At 41.1% G+C, this 24,428-nt stretch overlaps 1 protein-coding gene across 2 annotated transcripts in view; it reads right to left on the bottom strand.

Moving 5' to 3' along the window:
* The window catches only part of atp2b1a (ATPase plasma membrane Ca2+ transporting 1a), a 38,051-nt gene that overhangs the window by 3,845 nt on the left and 9,778 nt on the right, over positions 1-24,428 (bottom strand). The window contains exons 2-21 of one of the 2 annotated variants that reach the window (XM_040142075.1): positions 23,280-23,749; positions 15,131-15,328; positions 14,552-14,809; positions 14,224-14,349; positions 12,327-12,488; positions 11,359-11,397; positions 9,127-9,282; positions 8,675-8,889; positions 8,132-8,374; positions 7,777-8,018; positions 6,907-7,144; positions 6,023-6,202; positions 5,851-5,938; positions 5,625-5,731; positions 5,168-5,359; positions 4,228-4,441; positions 3,892-4,103; positions 3,619-3,726; positions 2,159-2,347; positions 1,446-1,535 (exon numbers count right to left, since the gene is read on the bottom strand). In XM_040142075.1, coding sequence (XP_039998009.1) covers positions 1,446-1,535; positions 2,159-2,347; positions 3,619-3,726; positions 3,892-4,103; positions 4,228-4,441; positions 5,168-5,359; positions 5,625-5,731; positions 5,851-5,938; positions 6,023-6,202; positions 6,907-7,144; positions 7,777-8,018; positions 8,132-8,374; positions 8,675-8,889; positions 9,127-9,282; positions 11,359-11,397; positions 12,327-12,488; positions 14,224-14,349; positions 14,552-14,809; positions 15,131-15,328; positions 23,280-23,472 — 3,450 coding nt within the window. In that variant the 5' untranslated portion in view covers positions 23,473-23,749. The remainder of the gene's footprint in view (positions 1-1,445; positions 1,536-2,158; positions 2,348-3,618; positions 3,727-3,891; positions 4,104-4,227; positions 4,442-5,167; positions 5,360-5,624; positions 5,732-5,850; positions 5,939-6,022; positions 6,203-6,906; positions 7,145-7,776; positions 8,019-8,131; positions 8,375-8,674; positions 8,890-9,126; positions 9,283-11,358; positions 11,398-12,326; positions 12,489-14,223; positions 14,350-14,551; positions 14,810-15,130; positions 15,329-23,279; positions 23,750-24,428) is intronic. The other variant, XM_040142083.1, reaches the window with a different exon arrangement.

Here is a 24,428-nt window from a genome sequence, read left to right as displayed (position 1 = left end):
GGAGTCAGTGGTATTCATTCTTTTAGGGTCATTTTGGCAAGACATTGCCAGGTGGACACATTCTGCCAAAAAACAAGGATTTACATTGAGAAATACTTCAAGAAAAGTTGCTCCAACTCTTTTCAAGAGTTCCTGAAAAGAAAAGTTGAGGGTTTAACAGGTTGGCCCATAAATGTCAGGTCTGAGAGGAATCCCACCTGAGACAGACACCTAAATGTCACTGTACGATTGCATAATTATTCAATGTGCCAGGAAACACAACACTGGATCTGCCGTTAATGTGTCTGGGAAAGTCCCACATGTTTACATTCAAGAGCACAGTCATTTATTCCATTAAGCTGTTTTTAGTGACATCTGTTAGACATTTAAAATCCACTGCTGGTCAGATGGCCCGCCTGGGAAATTCTGAAAGAGAAAAAGAGTCATTGTCAACATGCACACACAATCCTTCTAAGGACAGGGTCAAGAGGAGGGGCCTCCAAGGAAATAACGCCGTGGAATGATCCGCATCTGCTCTCGACACAGTGATCTTCCACACTGAACGGACGACCGGCGTGGTGTCGAGGCTGCCAGACCGTCCAACCTTATGCACGACCTTGGATCCAAACACACCAACAAACTGTCACATTAACTGCAGCTGATTATCCACTATTGGGTATTTTTGGAGCCTCTTCCCCGCCACCTCCTTTCTTGAAACTCCCCCTTTTTCACAGCAAACCCCCAGAAGGAGGCCAGAGCTGGAGAAGAAGAAGTCATTATTTCACCACTGACTGACAAGACGTCCACTGACATTTGGATCAATTTTCTCATAGGTCCATGTCATGGTTTGTCTCTATTGTTTTAGGCCGTGATCATGGGCATATACTCAAAACATTTACCCAACTAGGGACTAGAGAGCTGCGACACAGACCCATGGGTGCTACAGGGGCACAGAGCAGACTGAGGCAGCTGCAGACAAACCTGGTGGCTGTCAATCCAGAATGTAATTTTTTTCAAATGTTAAATGCACATCACCCCCCCCTCCCGAGATAACAGTAAAACCTTTCCATTTCTGAGACCGAAGCAGAAGCAGAACAGAAAACATGACAACACAGAGAAAACACCTGGACGCTAGAGGCGACCTGGTTACAGTGTACATATATATACAGCAGTGTTATCGAAGCAATATGGAAGATGTGGTATATTTGGTATCTTTTTTTTTTTTTTTGGAAGAAATTGGGAGGGGGGGGGACATTAGGAGAAGCATGAAAGAGTAAAAGTGTCAACGTTAGGTGAGAAGAAGAGTGGAGGAGGAATATGTTAGAAGAACAGAAGAAATAAAAGTCTCATGCACTAGAGGAGAACACGCACTCACACCCCACAGTGGCAGAAGCGGTGTTGGCGGCAGTGGCAGTAGTGGTAGTGGTAGAAAAGGCTACATGTGTAGGGCTAGAAACATTGGTTACATCGTGCTGTTGTTGGCTGGAGTTGGAGGCCTGCCGCCTTAGAGCCCCCTGAAAGGAAGTTCCACTCTGGAACGCACTCACTACATCCATCTGCAAAGAATCAGACAGCGTGACAGGAGAAAGCCCAGAGGAAATAAAAGAAAAACACAGCCAGAGGAGAGAGAAAAGAGAGAAAAATAAAGAAAAGGCACCAGTAACCATAGAAAAAATGTCACTTGGAAATCGGATTTAGGCATTATAGTTAAAGAGAGAGGAAAAAGGGGACGGTTGGGTTTCAAGGCACCGATTGGAGGGAGCTCCGACTCCAAAATCTGACCTCACTTTCACTCTTTTCTCTGCAGAATCCCTCCATACTTACAGCTATAGCCATGCCAACGGTCTTTGAACATTCAGCTGTTCTACCATGCTTTCCATACAATCCAATTCACTTGCTTCTCGTCAGTACCTTCAAACTAGTCGTGTTTTAGCAGATAGATTCAGACTGCGTCAGAAATAGGCACAGGAACCTGCTTTAGCTCAGAAGCAGAACAGAAAAATTAGAAGAGGGGCTTTTGTTTTTAGGGCACAAGCAATACTATAAGAATGCCGAGAGAAAGAACAAAACATAGATTTTAAGCTGGAAGAGCAATAGAGTTAAAGGGTTTATGGCTTTTGATTCCCTTGGTGTTGGGTGCAGTGTTTGGTGGTACACAGGAAGACCCGCAGATTGTTACCTGAGTCTGGATGCGATTGAGGCCTCGGAACCAGAGGATCTGGCCTCGGCGAAGCTCCCGCTCAGCATGGTCGATCTCATCCATGTCCTCCAGCTCCTCCAGCTCGTCGTCTGGGATCTCCTCCTTCTGGGTGCCGTGGCCCGCTGTTTTCAAGAATTTTAATCGGCTGGTGGGTATCGAAGAGATTACCTGGAGGACATCATGATTTACATGAGAAGCACTGTTGGCTGATAATGTTACACTAGAGATGGAAAGTGACATTTCATTATGGCAGGATGAGCAACATTTCCGGGTAAGTCACAGACATTAAGCAGCCAGTGACCCTGAAAATTAGCAGCCCTGCCAAAAGGTTTGATGGGTGACAGTTAGTTTGACGTCACCAGGTTACTTTCCCCCCCTGACATTATATAGAAAAACTAATTATTCTATCTATTGGGAAAATAGCCTGCAGAGTAATTGATAACTAAAATAACTGTTAGTTGGAGCTCTACATAATATTTCAAAATGACCCAAGCAACCATGACCAAGGACTAGATTGAAGATAAAAATTTTTTTTTTTTAATTTAATTAAATTAATTAAATATGTGTTTTGTTTTGCATCCTATTTAAAAGCAAAAAACAGAAAATACTCGTCACTAAGAGACCAACTCTGCTTCTAATCCCAGCACCCTGGTAATTGAAAAGGGAGGAGAATCTTTCTTTGGGCAATCTCTGGTTTGGTGCCGTTAATCTTTGTCGTCCTACAACGCAGACTTGTTTTTTTAAAATTCTGAAACTGTCAGCTGCTAATAACGGTCAGTCTACATGCACTCAGTGCAACCCTGTTTATCTTTGTCTTGTCGCCATTCTTTTCGACAGTGGATTATAGCATATTATGTGCACTGCACTGTAGGATGAGTGTGGGCAGTAAGAGCAAACTAGAATTATTTCAGAACGTCATTATTACTCGGAGGAAGCTCAGCCCTAAATCTCTCACAAAAATTATAAAACACACAATTATTTTTAACTATAACATGGGAAACAAATTCCAAAAGTATTCTCCACATTAGTAAACTCTGAATGTAGATGATTATACAAAGTGATGTAACTTTTAAAAACTGTTCAAAATTAAATGAAAAAAAGCAAATTAGTTTTGTTCAAAAGGAAAAAGAAGGCAAAGATTTCATCAATGTAAAACATCTTTGACATTCTGACCAACACATTCAGGTGGCTACATGAAAATTTAAGGTCGACTAAAACTATGTACTATGCACCTTCATTACACCCTATGATTTGTTCCAAATTTATTTTAAATCAGTTTTAGTTTGGAAGAATACCTATCCCTTCACAGCATGCTGTTACACCTCTTTACAACCCAGTGACACCCACTAAGCCAGTTCCAACACAGGGGGGCAGTGTCATCCCACATTTTTGTTACTGGCCAACTGAAAGTGGAGCTCAGCTGCATTGTCTCATCATACCTGTCCCCATAGTAGAGAGCCAAAGCCTAAGAAAGTGCACCACAGCCACTGGTCGATGGACAGAGCCACGCAGCTGAATGGCTTCCCTCCAAACTGCACTATGACAATCTAGAGGAGCAGGAAGAGAGGCGGAATTCATTAGAGAGCAAACTTTTAGATTTAATATTTACAGGTTGAAGTCTGGTGGGACAGTTTATCTCATTCCATGCATGAGTCACCAGAACATTCACAGAAAAACCCTACAAATTGGCAGAAGTCTCGAGTCTACTTTACCTGGATAATGAAGGTACCAAAGACAATACTACAGAAGATAGGGTTGTTGAAGATGCCATCAAAGACATTCCTTTCACCGTGGATCTTGCGGGCATTGATCTCGTTGAAAAGCTGCATCATCACAAAGGTATTGAAGACAATGGTGTAGTGTTCAGAAGGCGGGGCGTGGAGGGGTGCGTTCCTGCCGCTGTCAATGTCAAACAATTTCTCACCTGCAGAAACAGTCGGAGAACTTGTTAAAATGGATGGATAGATTTACCCACAAAAAACAAAAAAAACAAAAACACCCCACTGGCTCCAAGTGCATGAGGAACTATGCCTAATATAGCTTCTTACCAGCAAAGAGCAAAGTAAAGATGATGATTAGCTGGTACACTCCCTGGCCGAGGATGTTCTTCATCATAGTGCGGGAGATCAGAGGCTTGTTGCGGCCGTATGGCTTCCTTAGCAGCAGGGCTTCCGTGGGGGGCTCTGTGGCCAGAGCTAGTGAGGCAAAGGTGTCCATGATCAGGTTGACCCATAACATCTGTACCGCTTTCAGTGGAGAGTCCTGGTGGTAGAGAGACACTAAACTACGTTACATTTTCGAAACATCACAAAAATTTAGTGCATCTATTGGAGAGATTCCAGCTGACATGAACCCAATTGCACGTGGAAAAAAAACAAAACAACTTATTTCGTTGTTTGCTGCAAAACTGGGTGCACGTTTATAAGATGCGGTAGCATGAGCTTTAAGGAGTGTGTGTTTTGACATGAGGTCTAAGACTAATAGTGGAAAAAATCCTGAGAGAGAAATAACAGCCATTTGGTGTCTGTACACGTGTACAAATGATGTCACAAAATGAAAAGTTATAGTTACAGGACAGGAAAGACAATTAAGGCTGAGAAATATATTGAATATTTAAAATAAATCTGCAGTATTTTGATAGAGACACTTAAATCACTCCATTAGGCTGCAGAACACGGCTCATCTTCCGACAAAAGACAGATATTAAAAAATCATTAAGGGATTTCACAGGTGCTTATAATTTCTGATGCATGAGGAAATTCAGTGAATAGGCCTCTTTAGAAGCAAAATACAGCAAATGAGCCAGTTTTAAAAAGGTGCGTGGAACATATTTCAAGCGTTTTCAAAATAATATTAGACCCTGTATTTCCCCTCAGATTTTACTGCTGGTAAAACTTGTGACCGCAAGTTTTTTAGTTATTTCAGCCTGCTGTTGCCAATACCTTTTTTTTTAAAAACCCATATCAAACAGACTCTGTTGGTGCTAACCTGTGTGATGCATGCGCCTGTAAATGCTACGATGACAGCCACCACATTGACCGTCAGCTGAAACTGGAGGAACTTGGAAATGCTGTCATAGACGTTGCGTCCCCACATGACGGCTTTGACGATGCTGGAAAAGTTGTCGTCAGTCAGAATGATGTCAGACGCCTCCTTGGCTACATCTGTGCCAGCGATACCCTGGAGAGAAAAACATGACGGTCAAGGATCTGTCTGTATCTAGTCACAAAATATTTAACGTTGTCGTGCCTTTGCGTGACCATTATTTTACAGAATTAACTGTTGTACAACAGTTGGAAAATTAGGTTTTGGTTTCTTTCCAGCTGAATACCAATTCACCACGGATAACTGACTGGAGCGGGGCACTGCGTGTATGAAATGAGCAGTGATATCTTTAGCATTTGAGCTGTAATCTGATTAAAAATAGTAAACAGAGAAAACTCACCATGGCAAAGCCAACATCAGCTTTCTTCAGTGCAGGACCATCATTTGTTCCATCTCCTGTCACTGCCACTACTTGTCTCTGTTCTGCCACTGTGCTGTCAATAATACCTAGAATGATAAAACATGAATATTCAAAATGAAGCCTATAAAGCCTAAAAGAACAAATAAGCTAGTGACAACAAAACATTTTTTCACACATTTTACCCATACCAGAAAAACAGAACTACCTTTCACTAAGGTGTGTTTGTCTGTGGGTGACGAGCGAGCCAGTACTCGTAGTTTGGGCCAGATCTTGTCAATGCGTTCTTGTTCAATCTAGAAACATGAGACAAAACCTAATAGAATCCCAACAGTACATCTGCAACAGTCTCTGAGGTACAGTATTTTACTGTGGCCCACCTCTCCTTTTTCATTGCGTATCCTTCGGTTGAACTCTTTGCCCTCCAGGCAGAGGAAGTCATCTCCAGGCTGTAGGATTCCACACTTGGTGGCGATGGCTCGAGCTGTGTTGATGTTGTCCCCGGTCACCATCCGCACTGTGATGCCAGCACGCTGGCATTTCCTGATAGCGTCTGGGACCTGAAGGAAAGCGGAAACGCGTGTTGTTTTTTTGCCACCACTGGGGATATCAAAATTAAGGGTCCGATAAGCTACACTTTTGTATTTTAGCACTGAAACAAATGATTCCTTGTATTGTGAAGTGGTCATTAGTAACATCAAACTCTGCAGCTCAATGCAGCTTTTAGGTTTCGGTCAGTTTTAGATATGTATATATAGAGCTTCACTGCTCTTATCAAGGCCGTTTCAAACAACATGTTTTTTGTTTCCAGCAAACAAACTGCGTGTATGCTACCTGACCAAAGTGACTTTCCAAAAACTATAATCTGACATTGATAACCACTTAATGCTGTTATTGGTTAGCTGTGCAGAGGTGAGAAAAGAGCCTAGCTTTGAACCTCTCTATCTAACCCCCCCCCCCCCCCCATTTTTGAGACATCTATTTCACACTTTTCATGTGAACAACCGCGTGCAACACTATGACTGTCTTCCAGGACAGACTGTCTGAAAATGTGCGCCATTATCCCGAAATTTATTATTGATATCAGTGATATCAGTGTACCCACAAGCAAGCTGTATTTCCATTATGATTGGTTGCCCTGAATAAGACATGCAACTCAATTTTGTTTATGGATTCAAATCTCTCTGCTGATTTCAATTAAGACAACAATTATTATGTAACCTCAGGCTGATACTGTTTGTGTTGTCCGTGTGTAGCTGCTAACCTCCGGTCTCACAGGGTCTTCAATGCCCACAACGCAGATGCAGGTCAGTCCACTGAGGATGTCATTTTCATTGTCCCAGTCCGGCTCACCCTCAGAAGCAGGGAAATCTCTGTATCCAAGGCAGATGGTCCTCAGGCCCTCAGAGGCCATGGGCTCGATCACTTTCTTGACCATGTCATCTCTGTCTCGTGGGCGAAACACCTTCGACTCACCATTTGCTGTGAGGATTTTATAGCACCTGGGAGGGGAAAAGGGGATATATTAATATATGTAAGTGTAGAGATGAGGGTAAAGAGACAGAAGGGAGGAGAGTGTAGGACGGCAAAAATATCCAGAGGAAGAAATAAATTAAGAGAAATTGAGTGGAGAATGTGGATGAGGAAGATATGTACAGAACTGTAAATAATGTAGATGAGATAAAGGCGAAAGGGAGGAGAAGAAGACAAAGAATTTGAATGGTGAGCTGCAGTAGTAAGAAGTCACACTAAGCCCTCTGTGGGTTAAAAAGAAGCCTGCTTGGTTAAGAGGCTTACAGAGTTGTTACTGGCTCATTTTCTCAGCCCCTGTTTTTAAGTCGCAAAGTAAGGGGCTTGGGTGGGATGCACTTGAACTTCTTAGCTGCTTAAGCCATTACAGATATCATTTACTGCAAAGTCTGGCCAGCTGGAACAAGTAAAATACCTACCGGGTAAACTTTCATTGGGCAGAATCATTTATGTGGACCAAATTGTTCACACTTAATATGTCAGTGCGTGGCTCTTCACTATAAAATTCCAAGGTAAATAACCGGTTTAAAGATAAACGACCCATACAATCAAAAAAAAAAAAAAAACATGCATTAATACCAAAGAGGAAAAACAGCTTTCTTACTTTTTTAAGAGAATTTCCGAGGCTCCTTTGCTGAACATACGATAACTGCCATCAGCCATCTTCAACACAGTGCTCATAGACTTGCGGACCGAGTTGAAGGTGTAGACTTTGTACAGTTTCTCTTCGGGTATCTCGTTGCGGATAGCCTGGTAGTCACGCTTCAGGTCATTAGAAAAGCCGAGCAAGGCACATTCGGTCTTGTTACCCACCTGCCGTGGCAGGCCCCCTTCTTTCTCTGGAGGCTGAAGGAAAATTGAGAAGACAGTCAGTGATTTCCTCAAGCCAAATACATGAGAAGGCAATATTCAGGCTGATGCATAATATATTTCAGACACACTGCATTTCACAAGCCTACCATAATCTTGGTGGTGTAGGCGCAGTTCACTGCGATGCCCAGAATCAGGAAGTCTAAAACGGAGGGGGGGATGTTCTCTGGTTCAGGGACTTTCTTGTAGTGCTTTTCAGCGATGTAGGCCTGCACCACAGTCATGCGGTTCATCGTGAGGGTACCAGTCTTGTCGGAGCAGATCGCGGTAGCGTTGCCCATGGTCTCACAGGCGTCCAAGTGACGCACAAGGTTATTGTCTTTCATCATTTTCTGCAGGAAGATAAACAATGCATCAAATGATTAAAGACAGCTACTGTAAATCAATATGCGCAAGCAGAAATGTAACGGTACAAATTCTGTGCTGAACACAATTTTTACTTTTAGGAAAAAAGTGCAGATAAGATAAAGCCCTCTGCTGGCTAACAACTTCGGCAGAGGGGATCACTGCTTGGCTTTAGGATATCAGTTAGCCAAGTCTCCTTGTCTTAACAGCCTGGCCTGCTAGTTTTAATAGGCTCAAGTGTAAGCTGGTCAGCACTGAGCACAGGTCACTTGGCTAGAAAACTTTACCTTAACGGAATATGCCAGGGAGATTGTAACAGCAAGCGGCAGGCCTTCGGGAACAGCCACCACCAGAACAGTGACGCCAATGATGAAGAATTTCACAAAGAACTGAATGTAAATGGGTGTGCAGTCCTTGTCCCAGGGCAGATTCTGGATCCAGAAGGTGTCTACTACAAACAGCACCACCAGGATAATAACAGTGATGGCTGACATAACCAGTCCTGGAGGGAATGAGGGAGAAAAGGAAGAAAGAGAATGGTCAATGAATCATAAGGATATCATTTAGCAAAATGTTACTTATAATAGCTGTAATTCTGAATAGAAAGGATTACAGAAAGTTGGCGACGTAGACAATAAAGTCAAAAGTTTTATTGTGGTTGATGGATAAAAAGAGCACAGCTACATAAAGTTTGCAAGTAGTACAATCTTTAGCACTCAGCTGTTTTTGACCGACTCACCTGCTTTGCCAATCTGTACAGCTAGTTTGGTCAGTTTGCCCTGGAGAACAGACTTCTCCTTCTTCGGCAGGTTGGCTTTCTTCTTCTCCTCAGCATCAGCTCCTTCATCACTGTTCAGAGGCTGCATTTCCATTGCAGCACCGTCCTGTGCTTTAGCTGAATGACACGAAATGAATGAAACGCCCCGACGGTTACACTAATGCACCGGCCATAACATTTTACTGGTGTCAAGTGGTAAACACAAATTTATTGTACACAGTCTGATACTGATACAACACAACATTGTGTCCAACGTCTTAATATTCAAACAGACTCCAGTCTGAAATGAAAATGATTTCTGATCAAACTGGTCTAGCAGTTGTAACGAATCCGCATAATCAAAAGAAACACACAACAGTTGTATTCTTCAATCAGACACAACATGAGGCCTATTTAAACTTGCCTATTTGCCTACATTTGCAAGACCAGAAATAAAAACTATTCTAAACCTCACAACAACAAATGAATAAACCCTATGTGCTAAGATAACTAATGGACTTTTAAAACAAAGTAATTTCACCTTTAATATTGAGGAAATGAGAAACATGTTCTAGATCTCCTATTATGGTTGCGTTGAGAACAACAAGTACATCAACAACAGGTTAAGACTAGATTTTATCCCTAACTGATCTGATCTGATTTAGCAAAACATAAAATATATGACCAAAAAAAAATGTATTATGGGAATATTTAATGAAAAAGACAAGTACTACATTTCAAGATAACTCATTACGTGTAAAGAGGAGGAGAGATGTCATATCACTCAATTTTAGCAGGTTTTATGCTTCCACTTTATCCATGGAACTTAGGAAATGTCACTGTTATTATGTTTGCAGTGATCTGTCTGCACAGTAATTAGCTGAAAGATTTGAAAGTGTAATTACCCTCCTCCCACTTATAGACTTAAAGAACAGGTTAACTAGCTAGAAGCACTGGGATCTGTCTGAGGAATCACCTCCTGCTTTGACAGCAACCACAGCAGTTGTTGCCAGTTAAATTCCCATAAATCTCTGTCAACTCTTCCTCAATGCCCCCCTCCCTCGCCTGCAGAACTGACAGGAGCCCCAAACCCATGGCAAAGGAGGTAGGAGAAGCGGCCGGCAGGCCAGCAGGGGCTGATCTCTATCATGTCAACCACCATGACAAAATCATTAGTTCTGCCGGGCACTGATGCTACTGCTGCTGCTACAGGAGAACTGACACATCTTTCCCATCTTTCAGTTAACTCTTGCTCAAATTATTACCATTCATTATGTGGGTGTCTTTTGTAATTTCATCAGTCTCTCTTTTTTGTGTATAATTTGTCAACACTAAAAGCTCTATTTACTATGGAATGGACTGCAGCATGGCGCTGTGTGTGAACGAATGCAGCAGAGAGAGGAGGGGCATTATCACTGGGCTACTGCAGCTGCTGTGGACTGTGGCTTGTTCTGCACTTACATGGCCTGTGTAATCTCAGTCTAAGGGATTACTGTTGATTCCTGGCAGGCAGAGGGAATCTGTGCACCAGGGACTAGCGCCAGGGTTGTGGTCACAGACCCAAGCACAACTGATCATAATGTCCTAGCAGGACTACAAGCCTGGCTAGCTGGCTGAGTTACCACTAAACAGCCTCATTATCGTTGGTGTCAGTCTGAAATTGCAACAGTGCAAGTCTTACGGTTTGACTCTGAATAGTTCAGATTGGGACGTCAATAGAAATCAAATTGTGGGGGCCTGAGGGAGAGTCAGAGAGAGAGATGGGTGGGAAAGCAGATGTTCTGGCCCCAGAATTGTTGCATGGCTTTAATCTCCTCATCACTAATCGCTATAACTGGATTCAGTAGCACCTGCTGCTCAAAGCGCAACGTGCCAGGGAAGGATGAGAAGAGAGGAGAGAGAGACAGAAGGGAGGGTCAGACAGGACAATGGATAGGCAAGAACATCCTGTACCAAGTATACGCTGACATGGGGTCACGCTAAAATATGCAACTTCTCATTACTTGCGTAAACCCACTGTAGCCAATTATTAACAGATTGAGGCTTTAACCTACATCCAGTGCTGTTAAATGGAGAGGGAGACACTGATAAAGCTAAAGGCTAGTACATAAATGGTATTCGCTAAGCTGTAAGGCAATTATATATGCTTATATGAGTTAGTTTGTGTGTGTGTGTGTGTGTGTGTGTGTGTGTGTTTGTGGGCAAGCAACTTACCTTTCTTACGATTTTCCACAGATCCATCCTGCTTTTTGTCTGTGGAAAAATACACCATGGAGTGAGTACTACCAAGTATATAATTGGTGGGCAATACACAGTTACTGTACTTTTAACCACTATTGTAAAATATGTTTGTATTGCATTATATACATATAATTCTTTTAATTCTCTTTGATTAAAAGAAAAAAGAAAAAAAAAAAAAAAAAAAAAAAAGGCCGAATGAATATCCTGCAATTCTTGTAAAACATTAAACCACTGCTATGATTTTATGACAACCAGATGCTTTCTGTATACAAAAATTAGTCCAAAGAATCAGAGCTTAGTCACGATGTCCCTAAGAGCTGAAAACGATTGGTCAATTAATCAATGTGTTGAAAGAAAACTGGCAGAAAATTATTCAGCAACTATTTCGATAACTGAACAATTACTGTTGTCATTTTTTAAAGTAAAAATGCCAAACATTTGCTGGTTACAGTTCCGTAAGATGAGAGCATTTGATGTTTATCTTCTTTAAGATCTTTGAGTTTTGGAATGTTGGTCGGACAAAACAAGACATTTGAAGACGTAAACTTTGATTGTGGGAAATTACATACACTATTATATTCACTATTTTCTAATATTTTATAGATTTAAGGATTAATCAAGAAAATATACGGTAGATTATCAGTAATGGAAATAATCATTAGCCGCAGCCCTATCCATAAGTAACTGCAGAGCCTGCTACAGCTCAGCCCTGGACCTTGAATCTGCTGCGTGCTCCTTCACAGGAACCCCTAACTTGTATAAGTAGTCCAACCTGTGTTTTTAGTGTGTCTGAGACTTAAATATATATAAAAGTCTCAGCGGAAAAAGATGCATTCTGTTGGTAGAAAAGGGAAATGTCTGTGCAAACATGTCTACTAAAATGTATGGACTGATCAATACTCATAGAAATAGGAAGGTAAATACGTAGTGGGGATACTAACTTTTTCTCTGTTTCTTCTTCTCCTCCTTTTCCTTTTTCTTCTCCTCTTCATCCTCGTCATCATCCTCGCCACCCCCGAGTAAAGTGAAGATAATTCCAGTTTGAGAGTTGACACCCACAGCAGTGACCACCATTTTCCCTGAGCCTTCCATTACATGGGTGCCTTTAGACAGAAGAAGAAAATACAACGTGAGTCAATAAGGGAGGGAGGGAAAGGCTATGTACAGAATCTGACTAAATGATACATGCTATGTTTCACTTTGTTTCCAAGATTACTTGTACCCTGTTTCTGTTTATACTTTAGCACTAGCTTCAAACCTGACCAAATATACGTTTCTAACTTATTTGTTGCTTTGACCTTTTCATTTTGGTTCAGACTAAATGTTGAGCTAAATTCCCTTTCTAACTGAGGAGGTGGTTTAGCCAGGCTTTCAAGTGGCATGTTCAGCTACACACAAGGAGGGGGGGGGGGAAATGCAGGTTTTCAAATGCAGGCAATAAATACAAAGGAATGGTGCACTTGTAAGTAAAAAGGGAAAGAAACACTAATAAAAATACCCTCCAAAGCTTTAATCAACAGCCTTTAATCAAGAGCCAATTGTCAGTCTGGTTTTTCCAGAATTTTATCTGTCTGGCTCTCTATCCCACTCCATACGTAGGAAAATCTTGTCGTTTTATACAGAAAAAGCAAGTAACAGAAGAGAAAACATGCTAATGTAAGAGTAAAAAGAGAGTGAAAACAGCAAGAGACTGAAAAAAAAAAAAACAAGTACAAAGCATTTAAAATTTCTCTCATGCCTTTGTTAATTATAGGATGCCTTCCTTTCATTTGTGAGAGTGATAGCAGAGGGGATACAGCCTCTGCTAAAGGGAATCAAAAAGCAGTGGTGGGGCAGTACACATACACACACACACACACACACGCACGCACGCGCGCAAACAAACAAACAAACAAACACACACACACAAACAAACAAACAAACACATACACATATACATACACATACACACACACACAACTCCCCTCTCTTGGAGGTATGCCAATAAAGAGCCAGATGAAATAAAGAAGTGTTTCTCCCGAATCCCTTCACCAGTTCCCTTCAGGGGAACTGAGTAGAGAGCTGAAGACAAAGCCATCGGACAGCAGAAATGAAAAGGCTTTGTGCACATGCAACGTCTCCATAGCAAAAATCAGACTATTACAGCTTTACATCTGTTGAGTGTTGTATTGCTGAGTTGATTACACTCAGCAGCAGAATAGGGAAACCAGTTCACTTTTGTTTCTAATCCGGTTTGTCACTAAAGCCATGCAAATTTACATCAAAACATTGAATCCACACAGAGACATATGTTTAAAAGCAGAGGCAAATTACCATCAGAGCAGGAGCTGTGAACTACAATGAATAGTGGTTTCTGTTCTTATCTGATTGAAGTAAAATCATTTTCATATTGTAGAAAATTATTGGTATAAATTAAATATTAAACACAGCTTTGAGGCTTATAAATGAAACATAAGAAGCTGGTCTACAGTGGAGCACACGGTTAATTTGTCAAAACACTAAACTGGGAAAGTCCCTGCATTAAAGTTCAAGCATCGAACCAGTGACCTTCTGGTCGCAATAAAGCAAGTTTCTGTCAAGCTAGTACTTTCGAATGGTCTTACTGATGAATGTATGCCTCACTCTAACATAGGCGTGTGTCTAAAAACCTGCACAGCAGATTAAATATCAACTAAAAGAAGCATTGTAGATCTTTTCTTAAATAGCATGTGAACATGTCTGACAAAGCAATAAAATAAAACCATCTTTGAAAAACTTACAACCTTCATTGTCTTCCTATAGCAACTAGATAGGAGACAACTTTTATAAAATAAAAACAAAATTGAGGCTTCACGTTACCTGATAACAGCATTGGATCTTTTTCTTGTGTTTTCTTGACATGGTCCGACTCCCCTGTGAGTGAGCTCTCATCAATCTTCAGATCATTGCCTTGGATGAGGACTCCGTCAGCAGGCAAAAGGTCACCTGAAACACAGACAAAACACGTGTTTAATTTGGTGAAACAATTGTGTACAAAAAATTAGAATTGTACTTTTATATGTGAATTAATCTAGGATATCATGTTAGTCATCCTGAGTGTTGTTAATTGACAGATTTATATTTTATCCATCGAAGAAACATTTACACTTAATTAAATAACCTCAATAACATGTAACTCTCCTCTTACCATATTTTATTTGTGCAATGTCGCCGACCACGATCTCAGCCACAGGAATTTGGATAACTTGTCCTCCACGGACGACAGTAAATTTCTGTTCCTGCTCAATGCGGCTCTGGAGGCCCCTAAACTGCTTCTCTTTACTCCAGTCATTGAACGCCGTCACCAGCACCACACAGATAACTGACAGAAGAATTGCGGCTCCCTCGATCCAGCCCGCTTCTGCCTCAGTTTCATCCTCCACACCTCCAGCAGCCCTTCCGCAGTCTGCAGAGGGACAGAGCAAATCTTACTACAAAAAGTACGCCAACAACTATCACACCATCGCAGCATCCCATCATTCAGGCACACTGAAATACACAAACTGGGACAATTAAATGCAGAGTAAAACACTAACAGAAGGGGGGGAAATTCATTTGATTTTAGCATAACCAAATAAATGAGACAGGGACAAACAACTGACGACCTTTGTTTTGCTTAACATAAAATATGTTATTCAGGACTAGACTATTCAGATATAAATAAACTAATATCCAATAACAGTAAAAATACAAGGTATAGGTAAAAGGATTGGAATGATGTGCTTACTTTCTCTTTTGGCATCTGGAGGTTTATAAAAAGAAAGGCCTAGTGAAACTATGGCTGCCACTTCTAGGATAATCAGTGTGACATCCTGTAGCGCCTCCCACACTAACTGTAAGAACGTTTTGGGCTTTTTGGGTGGTATCAAATTTTGCCCAAACGCTGTTTTCCGCTTCTCGATGTCTGCAGGCTGTCCACTTAGACCTGGCGAGGGAAACACAGATACAAAAAGGATTTTATTCATAAGATTTTAAATTTAAATCTATCGTGGAAGTTAATGTTGGACCACGAACAACACATGTTCAAATCATTCTCAAAAAGACAGCCCTAATTGTGTGCTACATCATTTGAACACAGGGGGATGCAGTACTGTGGACTTTTAGTTAACAGGAGGCGAGCTTGTCTGAAAAAGTAAAAGTCAGTGAGCTTGTCACTGGGCCTCCAAAAACATAATCCCCAAAAGGAATCAGCATTTCTGACAGGACACTGTGGAGGCGACAACACTGGACAACAATGACACACATTCTGTGGGCATGTCAAACATTTTCACCTCTTTCCAGCATGCCAGAGAATGTGAGAACAGAGGTCAAATCTAATCCCATAAAATGCCTTTTTAATACAATGACCGAATGACTAGAGCGGTTGAATCATCTTTACACTCGCAGGTGTCTATGCATACTACCGTCCCGTTATAGAATTATCTCTTTGACACATAACATGTCTGGTTGGCCTGAGACCCATTCATCCATGTGCATAGAGAGCATTCTGCAGCCACCCATTCAAATGCCTCCACATTCAAGGCACAGTCATATATTCAAAAGGGCCTTCGCACATTTGATGATGCATGACAGTTTTTCGGCTCTATTCATGCCGACTGACTGTGTGTGGGTGGCTGTGCAGACTGGATGGAGCTGTGTGTGTGTGTGTGTGTGTGTGTGTGTGTGTGTGTGTGTGTGTGTGTGTGGCAGAGAGGAGGCGGAGCAGAATTGGGGGCCAGGGAAGAGTGACTGTGTGAAACTGCTACTGACAGGCAGATGGGGGTGGGTGGGGGTCGGGGGTGAGGGTGGCAAGGGAGTGGGACTATTAAAGATTGGCGCTACTGCAGGCGGAAGAGAAGCTGTACTGGGAATAGCAGCGTCTTAATAGGGAAGAGGATCAGTAGGGTCAGCACATGGAGAAAGACAAGGAAAGACAAGGAAACACACACACACACACACACACACACACACACACACACACACACACACACACACACACACACACACACACACACACACACACACACACACACACACACACACACACACACACACACAACGCCTAGAGGTACAATACAAATCATGACACCACATTCGGATAATGAGTCTGTGCAGTGACAACAGCACAGCGAGTTCATCTGGGAATGAGACAATTCTCCATCTCATGTGTACAGAAATGCTGCCAAAACGGACCACTGATGTTGGAGCTTGCAGTTAAATTTTGGTTATTCCAGGCATAGGGAACAGATTTCGCTATGTCAAGGCAAGTGAGAAAGATGCGTCTGCACCCGCTTCACTAAGAAATACTGTCAACAATTAAATCATCAGTGGAATTTTTCCATTTATCAAAAAAAAAAAAAAACTTAAGTCCTTTGAGTGTTCCTGCCATCGCATGAAATAAATATTTACACACTACTTCAGTGTCCTGATTTTACTTTCTTCCTTTTCACTAAAAATGTTGTGCAATTATAGAGCACTGAAATAACAATTAATTCAGTAGTACCAGCACCATACTACCATCAACTGTAATAAAAAAATATTAAAAAAGGCAACCAGGCACTACGTAGAATCAGCTGCGTTGCATTTGAGAACCAAAAACCGGTTCTATTTAAAAGATATTATATTAAGCTCTTCATATGTTTACAAACACCTGAAATTCAGTTAGCAAGATGTTATTCTCCATCAACAATCTATTAGTATTTTCTGATATAACCTTTTCAACTATGAATTTTAGGCAATGTGACACCATCTGCAATTCCCGTCTCCAGTCAACAGTTATTAATAGAGAGCCACTCTGGATTCCCCAGACGGACAAAAAGTTTGTCAGGATTATTACCCTGGGTTGTGACATTACTGTTAAAGTGATCACATACTTACTGAATCTGAAACTGATTCTTGAGTCAGTATTTATTTAGTATGAAGGCAATCCCCTTAACTACACTCTACTTCTGAATGAATTGCTTTAATATATTCCTAAAATGAGGGGTGTTTAAGCGGAGAATGCTGTGTACTATCATAGGTGTCGATCTTAATTAAAACATGTCCTCTCTGTTTCATATTTCACACCTCTACCCATTTCTCACTTCAAACAAGTTTTGATCTACGTCATTAAAAAAAAAAAGAAAAACAATCCTGTAAAACTAGTTACATGGTTAATTGACATTACAAACTAACGCTAATACATACTTTCCTAAAAGAGAGTTGAGAAGAACAACGATGACTCACCAGCACATCACATCTACGGGGTTTATCCTGCATAGCCTCCTGTTGCTGCTCCCTGGCTGTCTCTCACCGTCTGCTTTGATTCTCTACGCCTCTAATGAAAACATGCTGACAGCTAATACCCCGTTCAATTTTACACCACATTTTCCCTTTGCATTAGAGCAATGAATACAAGTGACAGGGGATGATCAACGTGTCGTCCCTCCATTGGATACACAAACAGTAAAGAGGTTGGCCTTGGCCCCTCACATCATTTTAGCACCAAGAGTGTGTCTCCAGTCATGCAGCTAATCATTAACCATTTAATTTGGATGCTTGTCCCCAGCTGACCCCTCTGAGTACTGTCATTTTAGCCACTTGAGAGGGGTCAAGGTAAGCCTTCACTCTCAGCCTGTCACAATCAAATGAAATAGGGTCACAACAGTTTTTTTTACTGCCTTCACATCAACTGCGTGTAGACAGAGGAGCTGCAACACACTTCAGTACAATGAGACTCTTAATGGACAAGCTATTTGAAAGCAATCTTACTTCAAAGAGAATATATACTGTTTCATACATACGATAGCTCAGATAGGTTGAACAGAATGCAACAAAGAGAGGAAGCCCACACACACTGTTGTCTTATTTATAGGCAAGCTTCAAGCGGGTCTTAGACCTGAACTGTACCCCAGAACTGGACCGCACATAAGACAAGAGTTACTGCAAGAATGACAACACCGTGTGGATTTCTGCTCATCTTCTCTTTCTCCGCCATATAATCCCTGTCTGAATGACAGAGTTGTGTAATAACATTGATGGTCATTATACAAGTACACTGGGGTCCAAAAATCTGAGACCACTTTCCATTTCAAGTCAATGGGAAAGTGTTTCAGACTTTTGGACCCCACTGTATGTGAAGCTTACATAGAAACAAACATTAGAGCACTTACATTGTGCTTTTCAGTCCCCATAAGAACATTTGTATGATTAATTAGATTAATTTACTAAACAAGTGACCTGAACCTGAGAAATTGCTAGTTTATTCGAGAATTTATTCAAGTGTGTATTGTCAGTATTCTTGGATGAACGTCCACAGTGACCTTTGTAACACATGCAAAAATTGTAAAGAAATAAAAAAGAAATTAAAACGAGACAAATGAGTTAATATTGCTGAAAGGTTAAATCCAAATCTGGGTATGCTAATACTATATTATGCTCATCGGAGTCTAACAAGGATAAATGGATTATGGGATTCCTTTCACCTCTGCTCAAGTTATAGTATTATTTTTAATCATGTAAATACCAGATTTTTAGGGTTTACATAAAAAGGTACCCACTGGATAGTAGTTGAGACACATGGGGAGTATTTGTGAAAAATCGTACCTTTAACAACTGGAACAGAACAAAAAAAACAAAAAAACAAAAAAAAACAAAAGCCTTATCAAATGACTCAAATGCTAAAAGAGTGTCTGGACACATAAAGGAGGCAAGCCTTTCACTTTTCTTACAATTGGATTAGATGACTTGGGGTCTGTGACATACTAAAATAATCACTGTGGTTGTTTTTTTGGGATTTTCCATTTGCTATCGTTTTAGCAATTACACCCCCATGATTCTCTCCCATTTCCAAGCGATCAGGGCATTTTGGGTGTCGTCGCACATAAGCAGATTCTGTGCTAATGAGCAGGGCTTTGCTTAGCGAATGGAACATCAGTGCTGCTTCCTAATTATTATAGCATGGTCATACTACATCCAGAAAAGGGTGTTAAACAGATATTTTCGTGCAATTTCATCACAGAATACAGGGAATGTGTTTTGGTAATATACTTTCGTGAAACTAATATAACCACCCAACTCAGGAATTCTGGGAAGGCAACTGAAGGAGATCATTTTCCACCTGGCAAGCCATATTGGAGAATTATGCTAGACTATGAATAACATAAGGGGACAGTGTCGACACAGACACTAAATATGTGAATGGTTTTTGCTAAAGTCTCACTCAATTACTAAAAGTGCCACAACTAGTTTAAATCAGGTTTTAACTATTATCTACTTCACAGATTAAGGTTCTAAAATCACCTAAAACAGGAATCACCACAACCTACAACACTCGTGCCCACTTTCACTACCTAAAAACAAGGAAACACAAGAGGCCAACTGCGCTCAGCACGTATCTCCTCAGTTAGAACTAAACAGCTCCACTAAGAAAAGCAGGGTCTGGTATATATGCTACATCCACTCACTGGTAAAAATTCCCATCTAAGCACATCATTTTGAATTTAGACATGAAGACAAACTGCGTCAAGCCCCTGAGTCACAGGAGTCAACTATCATTTAACAGTCTGAACCTTCCCGTTGAATGAGGGGGTGTGGTGTCTGGAATGACAGATACAGAGATCCCGTCAGCTTTTGAATCGCAGTCCCATTGCAGGATCCTTCTCAGTCTGCAGTCGATCAGATCAGTAGCCTGGGACCCAAATATTTGACTCCACTAAAATAGCAGTCAACAGGGAATAACTGTGAAAGGGGAAAATAGGCGACCTCTGTCAATAATATTGATGCGGAGTGGCTTTGCACATTTGATAAGTCTCATTATGCAGAGGGACCAGAGGATCCCAAAGGGAGTAAAGAAATGGTGCTGTGTTGGTAGGAATAGCTGAAAATATTGATGCTAGAGTGTGATTTTATTTTTTCCAATATTAAAGATGGAAGTGACAGACACTCCCCCCAGTCCTCTGTCACTGAAAACAGATTTGTGCATCAGAACTTTGTTTTATCTTCTTTCCTCTCCCCTCAGATCTATCTGGTGTGCCTGTATATAAAGCTGTACATAAGGTAGTTCTAACAAGCTCCACCTCCTGCACCTACAACAGTAACATGCTGCTTATAGATTGATGCTTCAGTATTAATAATGTAATGATGTGATATATCAGTCAGACAGACCAAACCAGTCCTTTTACTTTAATACTTTTACTACATTTTTCTGCTAATACTTATGTAATTTTACTGAACTAGGATTTTCATGCAGGGCCTTTACTTGTAATGGAGTATTTTTACATTGCTGTATCGGTACCTTTACTTAAGTACAGGATCCGAATACAGAGACCGAAGACAGTACTCGGAACTCCTTGTGTTTAGCAACAGAATAAACATGCAGCACGCACAGAGGAAATGAACTCATTCAAATGAGACGAGGCCAACTGACAGAGCTTCAGGTACTGGTGAGTTGTCTTTCTAACACAGAAGGGTATCCTCACCATTATGGAAAAAGGGTTTGTTTGACAAGTACGGCATACTAGCAAAGGACACATGCAAAAACAAGTAGCTGGTTAAAAAATATCATCTTTTCGATCAGTGATTACTGCCCTTCAAGCTTCACCTTTTATTTCATTACACTGCAGCACTGCGACTGGGTTAATGGTTTACATTTGACAAACAGACAAATGTAAGATTTGAATATGCTTTTGGCAGCGGTCATTGTCTCAGTTTAGAAAGCACACTGTACATAGGTATGTTAATTACCAAAATCAATTTGAATCACAGCCCAATGAATTCAAACCTAAATGAACTAAGAGACCTTGGAGCTATCCAGACTTATGTGGTAGCATGGAAAATAACAGTGGTAGTGCCATTCTATATTAAATTTAGCCTAATCCAAACAGGCCATGCCTCTAAATCCTAGATTTTGACATGCAGTTAAAGCAGAGTGGTACATTCATGCACAGTTGCAACAAGAAAGTTCTGTCAAACTTCTTTGGATGAAAAAAAAAGAAAAAAATGAAACGTAGAGGATTAGCAAAGGATTGTGTTAAGAAGTTTGAGAAATGACCAACCAACTAATTAGAAATCCCTTTTCAATTGTCAAGCTCCTGTAATCTTAAATGATGGCTTAATTTCCCAAGCCAGTGGGCCAGTGTGCTGATTTTAAGTATCAAAACTCAGCGGCTGCATAGCAGAAACAAATGTGGACCTAGTCAAGCTTATCAGTGCAGTGTAGTTGCAAATAGGTGCAGAAGTAAAATCAAAAATTTTTACAACTTTGGTTAAAGCTGCCTTTGCTTTGCAGGGTAAAAAAAACAATTTATCAAAATATCTGATTCTGTTAGAAATCAAGAAAAAATTAATTCTCAGTCTCATCACTCAGACTTAAACTCTTATTTGTTCATTTGAAGATGGTAAAAAAAAGATGGCTGATGTTGAATAGTGATACAGATGAAACAGCTACAGCAGAAGTAGAAAATTACTGCGTGGTTTTAAAGAAGTTTGATATTCCAAGCATGCTGTTACCTTCACTATTCACATCCTTACAGAGAAACCAATTCTGTGTTAAGACGTCTTTGTGCTTTAAAACAAAAAGTACTGAACAGTTCATGGTCCTGGACTAGCCACAGTCTCTTTTTGCAGTGTAGACTAGGTAGAATGAGCAGGGGAGGACAAGTGCTCTTACGAAACAACCAATGTCCCTCATGCTACAAATATGACAGGCCTCTGTGTTCACCAACTTGACACGGCCACATACACGTTTAGACAACTCACACTCTCTACCAACTGACGAATTCCAATTCAGCACCTTCTTCACAGTTGAGACAATGGCCTATTGGCCTGTATAACTGACAATAAAAGCAGCAGAGGAGACTGCAGGATGTACCTTGTACACTGACCACACTGTCAATAAATGAAAGGTCAAGAATTAAATAGCGGGGTAGTGATTCTTGAAAGAGAGATGCTTTGTGCTGTAGTATGGCATGGTATTCACAGCATTCCTTTTGGTTAGGAAATTTTTCCCTTGCTTTGAGACACTGCATCCAGAGGACTGTTGGTGCTACAGTGAATATGCAGTGCCGTTTTAATCTGGGATCAAACTGAAAATCCCCTCCCATAAGAGTTCAGTCAAGGTCATACTGGCGATTAGGCAGACTGTCTATAGAGAGACAGACAGAGACAGAGAGAGAAAGAGTAGTTAAAAAAAAACAAAAAAAAAAAACGGGAGAGGTGCTGTCAACCACCACTGCCCCAGAGGGCTTCTAATGTAGCCTAACTGGAAATTTTCCTTAACTATTAGCATGATCCTATCTTTACGATGATTGGTTTGGTGGCAAAAGACACAGAAGGAGAACACAGGAGAGCCATTCAAAAGATGAACTCACTCCTTCCCTAACATGTTCAAGTCATTACTACCCAGCCTTACACCCTCCTGTTTTGTCCGCCACATGTGGGACATTGACCTGCCTGCAGCCTGGTGCTGTGCCCAGGCAGACAGCTGGTCTGTCTGAAGCCTACCCACACAGAAAGCCACAGACGCACACACACACACACACACACACAGAGACACATAGGTGAAAAGAGAGAGAGAGAGAGAAACAGAGAGAGAGAGAGAGAGAGAGAGAGAGAGAGAGAGAGAGAGAGAGAGAGAGAGAGAGAGAGAGAGAGATATCCACAGGCCTTGAAATAGAGCAGTACTGGCCCAGGTCAGAGCCAGCCTGCCTGGCCACCTGTCTGGCATATGAGTTTTCCAAGGAAGTGATGTCAAGGTATCCAATATGTGGATGACATGGCCAATGACACGCCTCCTAAACTATGTGTGCACCACATTAGCATTCCAACAAGCACTCACTACTAGCACTGTTATGAAAACATCCTGTATTTGATCCAGTTAAACAACAGTCATGTTGAGTGTAGTGGAAACGTTACTCTACCCTCTATGGGTGAAGTTTTTAATCGGTTGCAGAGTCCTTGAATATCCCCGTAAGATTCCCCAATTTTGTTTAGCGCCTCGGCGCCTCTCAGTTCCATAAGGGAGCGCAGTTCTTTGAGCGTGCAGCCAAACTCTCCATCGTGGTTGGCCTCCACTATGGAGTTCTTCACCCCACTGTACGAGTTGTTCGCCATTGTCTCACGGCCTCCCCACTCTATTGCAGAGCGTTGCTGCTTTGGCTTGACAATGGGGGTAAAAACAAAAAAAGAATTGTCCTGGAAAAGCTTAAATCCTCAAGCGTGTGAAGTATTTCCCATAAACAGCTGACAGGCCCTTCACAGGCAGCTGGAGTCATACGCCAGGTAGCAGGGCAGGGATATTACAAAACAAGCCATTTCCCTTGGAGAGTTCCTAGTCTCTCATGGTGGCTGAGGATCACCCACAGAGCCGGAGATCACCATACATGTAGATCTGTAAGAGAAGAGCAAACGTACACAAAAATAGTCTTTAGTGATACCACCAAGTGTTGTTTCTTGTAAGGCAAGGTTTCCCATACATTTATTGATATCACACTGACAACGAATGACTGATATTTGGGCAAACTGTGCGGGAAAACTTCATACTAGGTTTGTTTCACATGCTGTGACACAAAATGCTGGTATTTACACTGGACCTAGATAATTTATCTTTTATTTCCAAATTTATTTTCACAATTAACTCCATGCAAACAACAGCAATATCAAAAGGACAAAATATTGCCTAAAACTGCTGATATCACAGAAATGGAAAATGAAAAAAATAATTTTTGTTTATATAGATAAATCTTTCCTCCATGTTATTGCGACACCATCATCTGTGGGGTTTTCGTTAACTTTGTGAATCTATTGCTGTGCATATTAACTATGATGCCAGGTGCATATTCTAGTGTGGACTTGGACATTTACTTCTTCTCAATGTAGCATATTATTATTATTAAATTAATAATATTATTATTAAACAATATGTTGTTGTCACTGTTTCTTTCCAACCCTGCTATACAGCTACACTAGCAAAGACACCTTCGTTGACACATTTTACTGCCGAGTAAGAGTAAAACGTGGAGGCAATTAGACAAATCCACTTGGCTGCTGAGACAAGTAGCAAAGTAATT

The sequence above is a fragment of the Xiphias gladius genome, chromosome 2, assembly GCF_016859285.1.
Source record: "Xiphias gladius isolate SHS-SW01 ecotype Sanya breed wild chromosome 2, ASM1685928v1, whole genome shotgun sequence".
In the NCBI taxonomy this organism is placed as follows: domain Eukaryota; kingdom Metazoa; phylum Chordata; class Actinopteri; order Istiophoriformes; family Xiphiidae; genus Xiphias; species Xiphias gladius.
The sequence above is the reverse complement of the archived record's forward strand: the minus strand, read 5'-3'. Positions and strand labels throughout refer to the sequence as shown.